Source organism: Cynocephalus volans, chromosome 1 (genome assembly GCF_027409185.1).
Source record: "Cynocephalus volans isolate mCynVol1 chromosome 1, mCynVol1.pri, whole genome shotgun sequence".
NCBI classification, from domain to species: domain Eukaryota; kingdom Metazoa; phylum Chordata; class Mammalia; order Dermoptera; family Cynocephalidae; genus Cynocephalus; species Cynocephalus volans.
In genome coordinates this window covers 214,660,584-214,668,691 of record NC_084460.1, presented here as the reverse complement: position 1 = coordinate 214,668,691, position 8,108 = coordinate 214,660,584, and the positions used below count along the sequence as shown (strand labels likewise).

The 8,108-nt window shown below is 34.6% G+C and overlaps 1 protein-coding gene across 2 annotated transcripts in view; it reads left to right on the top strand.

Annotated features, from left to right (window-relative positions):
- ZEB2 (zinc finger E-box binding homeobox 2) overlaps positions 1 to 8,108 on the top strand; it is a 122,839-nt gene that overhangs the window by 88,088 nt on the left and 26,643 nt on the right. The window contains exon 3 of one of the 2 annotated variants that reach the window (XM_063105814.1): positions 1,557 to 1,628. The exons of the other annotated variant lie outside the window; for it this stretch is intronic. Within the exon in view, the coding sequence (XP_062961884.1) occupies positions 1,557 to 1,628 (72 nt within the window). The remainder of the gene's footprint in view (positions 1 to 1,556; positions 1,629 to 8,108) is intronic. 2 annotated transcript variants of the gene reach the window in all.

Here is an 8,108-nt window from a genome sequence, read left to right as displayed (position 1 = left end):
GATGAGCGAGGAGGAAAGACACAAAAGCTATATTTATATCTAGTGCTGAACTTCTCAGAAATACCTTAATTTAATTCCTTGCAGAGGCTGATAAAAATATCAGATGAGGGAGCCTTTCAAAAGATCAATTATTACAATTGACAGTACAATATTGGTATATATTGAACTTCTAAATGTTTTATGCAAAATGACCCTGTGAAAATATTTCCTAAATAAAGGAGAAGTCCAGGGTCAGGAATGAATTTAAAGTGGTCGTACAGCTTAAACAAATATTGCTCAATTTATCTGACTATTCTGAGCAGTGGCATTAAATTAGCATCTATGTATATATCTGTATATTTTACCTTAAGAGGACAATGATTTTTCAGTTCTGATGCCATAAACAGATATGTTGCAGGACACTGCTTGTAAAATATATTTTAATTTTGCTGTAACGTTTGCTAGAACCTGTTCTTCTATCAAAGTAGTCTAGAACAAGATAAGCAAAGAATAATGAGGATAAATTTGGGAATTCACAGAGTCCTATTTATAAAATTTCTCCTATCTTAAGTAAAATGATTTTCACAGAGAGATATCTGTCCTGGATCGTGTTTGGTTCTCATTAGTATTGTCAGTATAACAATACAAATTTTTTAAGTTTGTGTTTAACTTACTTCCTTGAAAGATTTTTAACTGTCAGCTGTCCTGCTCTGCCTTCCGACATGCTCTACAACCTGGGAGGCAGAAAATTCAAGAGTTCCCCTATTTTTCAAACTCTCTCTTATTTTAAAATATTGCAGTTTTTGAAAATGGCCTTTAATCACTTACAAATCTTCAACCTCAGCATTACGTATTTTCACCCTCACCAGAACATTGTTGTTAATCTGTATATTTTTCCTCAGAAAATGACTGTGATTACCTACTGGGGCATAAATGATAAGGAGGAAAAGATATTTATGGAGTGGTTGGGAAAGGAATAAGGAAGGAATGTTTTAGAAGTTTACATAAAATGGTGAACTAGGTATTTTCAATACCTCTGGGACCTTTGTTCTATAATCTGGGCATTCCACGTTTTGATATGTAGAATTAGGTTTTTTAAAAAGTATGCTTGCATAGATTAGCACCATCATAGCTACCCCCAAAGGGCAAAGAAAAGCATGAAAATAAAATGAGAACTTGTGACTTGCCACTAAGCATCCTGAGTTACCAGAGGCATAGCAGCTAGCGTGCCACTTCATAAGTATAAATACTTAGTTGCTTTTGACTCTTATTGAAAAAATAATATCTTTCCCCCTGTTTGTCACTAGAACTGCTACCAGAAGAAAAGCCCTTCGTTTGCTCCAAATAAGCACCTCTGTTTTTCACAGCTTGCAGTAATGCTTAAAGTAAATAAGTTCTTGTGCGGCTAGCACTGTTGGATTCATTCAATTGCCTGAACAAAGCTATTGTTTAGGGGTTTACAACAAGCCTTTTCTCTGTTTCCTTTAAAAGAATCTTCCTTGTTCCTGTGCTTGGCATGCTTAGTATAGTAAGCCTTTCTACAGTTTTCAAATGCTAAAGATAATTTCCCCCCACAGAAGAAATGAAGGAAGACTATGACACTATGGGGCCAGAAGCCACGATTCAGACCACAGTTAACAATGGTACAGGTAAGTTATGTTTACTGTGCAAAGATTAGATCTGCCTGTGCCATGTGGATTCAGTGAGTCAAGGAAAGGAACACTGACCATCCATTCATATCTCCATGACTTAACAAGTCAGTCAGAATTTACAGATCTCTGGTTTTGTTTCAAATCAGAATTTTCTACATTTTGTTATTTTATTAAGCAAATATATCTTTCATTCTTAGAATGCCCCTAATTTGCCTCTGAAGCTCAAGAATATTGAACTGTTTGAATGGATCCTTTCAGAGCATGAGCTGGGTGAATTTCCAGTACTAATTTTTAAAAGACTGCGAAAATAATTTTAAAAATTGAATGTAATAGTCCTCTGCTACCCACCACTTGGTATCAGTCATTGAGAATTCAAATGATATGGTGTAATTTAGACTGTAAAACTGTTTTTTCAGATAGGCAAATTTTCATGAACATTCCTTGCAGAAATTTATCATCTGAGTTCCTTTTCTCCTTCACTTTTAATTCTCCACATCTTTTAGCCCCTCTAAATAATGTTTTCCAGGCAGACATTTTAGAGAAGAATTGACAATTTCTCTTTCTATGAATGAAGCTAAAAATTTACAGTGGGAAGGCAGTGATTGGTGTTTTGGTCTACTTTGCTACTGCTATAGGATGGAGTTGCAGGACAATTGTGACGTTCCATGATTTTTCCCCAAAACGGAATGGCATCTTCTCTGGAATTCTCATATCACCAGCACAAATTTACACTGACTCTCTGTTTATCTCCCCTTGCCTGGGTGAGACTAATTATTTCTGGTGTTTCAAACAATTCTCCATACTACCATTACAAATATTAGCATAGTGCCCAGTATAAAATTATTTTCCAAAACAAAACCCCCAAAATTACATAACTATTCCTACTTAACTCCTCTCTAGTGAAAAAAAACTTACAGTTTTATGAAGTTTCAGAAATGTAAATAATTAAGATTCATATCTTCCTTGTGTTGATACACATCATAATAAACTGTTCATGCTGTGTTTCTATTTAGAATGCTCTTCTTAATAACTTAAAAGACCCTAAATCACTTTTTTGGGTGTAAAATATGAGAAATAATGAAAAACTATTGAAATTTTTTATTCACTTGAATAATGTCCATTTAAGGTACAAAAATGAAACTGTACAATAGGTGGTTATAAGAAAAGTATAGAGGAAAAGTATATAGGAAAAGTATAGGAAAAGTGTATTAGGAACTAATAATTCTGATTTTTAGACACAGCTCTGGCAATAACTAGAATGTGACCTTGGGCAACTCGGTTACACTCTTTGGAACTCCATTTCTTCCCTGTAAAATGAATATATCGAATTAGTTCCTTGCTAAGAATACTTCTAGCTTTAATATTCTATGTTGCAGGGGTACTGTGTCCATATAAAAATAGAAACAAGACAAAATAACTTCGTATAAAAACATAATTTAAAAGTACCATGAATTAGATACTTTCTATAATGTCCCAACTCCTGGGATCAAAAATAGCTTCATATTCCTTTTAAAGATAAACGTTAAATGTTATCTTCAAGCATAAATAAAAGCTGATTTTTATTACCTTTATAAGCATTTAAAGTGTCACAAAAGAAAATTTATCCCACAAAGTGACAATTTACTTGCTGTTGTATACACCTAAAGTCTAAAGTGAGGTTAATAAAAATTGTTCCTATTCAGAAGGTTTAAAAATCAATCCTGAGCATCCTTTCACCAAGCTTTAAAATCCCTTTTTCTCTTAATACTTACTGTTCCTTATAGTTCATATGTATTCAGTCAATAAATAAATCGATAGGTATTCATTGCATGTCTTCTATATATTCACTGTTGTGTGCATGTGTGGTGGAAGATGAGCCAGGAAGACTAAGACATAGTTATGATTTAATTTGGAAGATGAGACTAATAACATGAAAAAATAATGAACAATAAGTGAAAATATGTGACAAATGTGCAACAAATGGTAGGGACCATAATTATTTGAATATAGAAGTGGGAGAGATCCTATGGGGTGGGTAATTCACATAAGGTTTTGTGAAGGAGGTGGAATTTAAACTAAGTGCATTTTTAATAGTCATAGAGGAGTGAGAAAGGGCTTTCTAGAAGAAGAGAAGTATGTGAGCCAAAGAGGGAATGTGTGATATCTATTTAGAGGATGGTGAGTAAAAGGATTTGGCTGAATCAGAGGGTCCGAGGATGCAATTTATGGTAAATAAGGCTGGACATTTAAGTTGAAGCCAGCTGGTGGAGAATATAAAGCATCAGATCAAAGAGTTTGGGTCACATTATACTACCATGATTTCTGTGAGGGAAAACTGGACTCTGAGAAACCAGCTAGAAGTTATTGTAGTTATTCAGAAGTGAAATGATAAAATCTTGTCCTAGGGTGGTGACTTTGGTGAAATTGGCAACATGACTTCTTAACAACCAATTGTTTCTCTGGATGATGGAGGCAAATGGCTTCAAGATTACACATCTGCATGTTTAGAATACAGCAATGCTTGCTAATTCTAGATCTACCGAAGAAGAATCCACTTTTGAGAAGATCTTGAACCAGCCTTTAGATATAAGTATTTTCATATAAAAATTAGACATATGGGAATATGGAAATGTCAATTGGACATGAGGAATTGAAACCCTAGAAGTCAGGGCTGGAGACAGAGACTTTAGAGTCATGCAAATATTTCAGATAGTATTTAATATCACAGGACTATGAGATTTACAATTGAAAGCATATTTACTGAAGCAAGTACAAATCTGAGACCAGGGCTCCTGGTGAGTAGGGAGAAAAATCAAATTCACCGAAAGAAAAAAGATTATAAGAAGAGAGAAAAAATGAAAACATCCAGAAGCGAAGAAAGAGAATTTCATAAAGATGAGAATGGCCAACTTAATTAAAACTTCAACTAACTACACTTGAAAGAAAGCTGAGCAGATACATTGAACTTGGTAATTAGGAATTTACTGGTGATCCTCAGTTTATAACTCTGCCTTTTAGAGAATAGATACGTACCTCTTTCTAGCCATAAATTTGCCACTTCTTCGGCCTAGCATCCTTTTGGATGCTAAATATATGTGGAATTGAAATAATACATCTTTTCTGGTTGAAATTACATCTTAATGGACCATCTCTTTCTCTCCTCCCAAGTCCTGCTCATGAAGATCCAACTTTTGGCTGACGTTGTCTAGCCTCCTGACCTATAGTGATATCTTCCTCCAGTGAACCTGTGGGGTTTTGGTCACTTTATTGCCACAGATCCTGGAATTGTCTAGGTCAGAAAGTGTTTTTGAAGAAATGAGGGACTGAATAAGAGACAAACAGCACTTGGACTTTCTTTTCACATTTTTAGGTTGACACATTTTTGACACCTAGCCTGAAGTAACCAACCAGACATTTTCATCTCCCTTTATTCCAATCTCCCAAACTAGAAAGCCTTAGTTACATTTGACTATTGTCCAGGCTTCATGTCCTCCTCTATTCAGCCAGTTCACATCTTTCCTATGTCCACATTCTCTTCTTAGAGTCCTTAATTGCTCCTAGTACCTATAGGACGAAACCCACATTCTTCAGTCCTGTATTAAGTACCATCTATTTCATACCAGCAATGCTCCATTCTCATCAGACCAAATCCCTTGGTGGTATCAAAAAAAAGAATCACATTTGTACCAACCTCTGAGTCCCTGTCCATGCTATCCCTTCAGACCCTAATTTCTTATCCCCTTTTCCTGTCATCTAAATTCTACCCACCCTTCTGTTCTTCAGGGCCAGCTCACATCCCATTTCCTTAATATGATTATCCTTAGACATCCCAAACCACATCAATCTCTTTCTGCTCTGAAATCTGGCAGCTCTAAGGTGCACACCACTAATTTTACCAAGTTTAATTGTTCCTCTTTATATTGTTTGCACCTATTTTGCCTAGCTAATTTCACGAAGACAAAAGATTTCTTCAGCTGAAAAATGGGGTAGATTATAATGGTATCTCCCTCATAGGATTGCCAAGATCATTAAATAAATAAGATATATACTGGCATTAGTAAGGGACCAAAAATGTTTGCTTTAAGAAAAAGACTATTCCATTTACTTTAGAGCGCTCAGTACAGTAGTGAACACACATGATAGACAGTGACTAGTAGAATGGATGAATGAATGAATGAACAAATGAGCAAAGAAACAAATATTTGGTGGAGAAGAAATGGACTCTGATAAAAGAAGTCACAGTAGGAGAAAACATTCTCTGTAGAGGGGTTAAGTCAGTATCTTTAGAGTGAAACCAGGATTTAAGTCTGGTTTAAGTCCCTGAAATCAACTTCTTAAAGGCAAAGAAAAACAGCCTAGAGTATCACTACTTTATTTTGCAACTTGATTAGAGCACAGCCTTGTAATACCTGTAATACCAAGGTAAGGGTTCAGATCCCCGTACCAGCCAGCTGCCAAAAATTAATTAATTAACTAATTAACAGCATGGCAGAATTGATTTATAATAACATAAAGCACTGCAAATCCTGATTTATATTAATAGTTTTCTGCATTGCATAATTTCACTGGATTTAATGTTTGAAAAAAAGAAAGAAAATCATAATGTTAACACATTAAAAGAATGCCTTTTTACAAAGAACACTCCATCTTCCAGATATTAATAGGATTCAAATGCAGAATGAAAGTATTAGATAAAATTTTAAGAGTGTGTGAAAAAACTATTTTCTAAGAAGACTGGAGAAATGGAAAAACTTAGGAGCATTATAAACATGAGTTTGCCTATGTACTAGTAGTAACAAGGATCTCAGTGCATGATGATTATTAGCATTAATGCAGTTCCATATGCATATCAAAACCCAGATAGTGCCCTGATGTTTTCCTCTTTGAATGTGTGAAAGTTATATTTACTCAGACAACCCAGTATTCTAGTTTTAAAGGGCTATTAATAATCACCTGCATCTTCACTTACTTTTCTGGGGGGAAAAATAAAAAGCACTTTACATCCAGAAATGGGCAAGGCCACTTTAGGTCTCAGTTCTTAATCTTACGCAACACAAGAAAATTCCCATGTAAGAATTAACCATCTAGGCTATAACTATAGTCATTAAACATGCCTCCAGTATTCTAATAATAGTGTATAAATTGTTTTACATATGAGAGGCAATCTTTGTTTGTAATGCTCTAGATTCTCGAGTCATATAACCTACATTTGCATTTTGTCTCTACCAATTACTTGTTACATGAACCTGAGTATGTAATTGATAAGCCTTCATTTCTACATAAAGTGGAAATAATGGTTTCTCACGTATAAGACCTCACGGTAGGGATTAAGTGACATGTCATTTTTAAAGTACCTAGTACAGTGCGTAACACAGACTAGCTGCTCAGCCTGTTCTGTTTTGTTTTGCCAGTTTGTTTGTTTGCAACTCCAAGTAAGCTTTAAACTATTTTTGTTCATTAAGAAGTGAATGCATTGTAAACTGTTTCCTCCCTTCACACTAGTTCCTCATTAACTTCTTCTCTTAGAAGACAAAGATACAAATTTAACAAATTTGTAATGAAAAGACTAACCAGTCAATTTTGAGAGCCTTTGCCAATTAAGTTCCTTTGACATCCTGGAAAACTACACAGACAAGTTGTAGGACAAATTCTTTTCACTGTTTTGGTGATGCATTTGAGGTTAAAACATAAAGGTTAAGAAGGAGTAGTTTTGTTTTCTATCTTATTTCATCTTTATCTAGTATCCCTTCTTTAATTATAGAAGAGGAGGATTTAGTAGTATTTACAATGTTTGTGTATAATGATGACAAAAGCTTTCAAAGGTTTTTCTTTTATTCGATAACTGACTAGCATTGAGAATCCTACCTTTTTTTTTCTTCTTACCCTCAATAACAATTGATAAACAACAAAATGTTTGTTGCTTGATAACCACTAAGATACCTACATTCCTTCTTTTCAGTCAGAGTGTTCATTGTGTGTAGAATTTGAACTGAGACTTGAGAAAGAAACTTTAAGGAAACAGAAGATTTAGTTCCTGCCCTTAATGTACATAAAATTTTACGTTGCCAATAGGAAAAACAAAAATAATAATGACAGGAAGACAAAGTTTACAAATAAATAATTACAGCCTCATTAGCTATTCAACTCAAATCACTTATCGAGACCCTACTAAGTGCAAGGTGTTCTATTAGGCAGTGCAAAAGATACAGTGAGCAAAGAATAGTCACGGTCATTAGGGACTTACATTCAACTGGGTGAATAAGACAATGGTAGATGCATGAGAAATGTGGATAAAATGTTTAGCACAGTGTTAGGACATAAATGATAGATCATTGCTAGCCGTTATTATTATTGATAATCATGATTATGAATTAAGATGTTTTATTTGAAACATAACAAGCTATGTAGGTTCAAATGCAGAGTGTTTAATACTGCAGAGGGTTTCTGAGAGAATGTAGGGTCAAATATTGGAGATAGGACGATAGAGAGGTGCCTTAA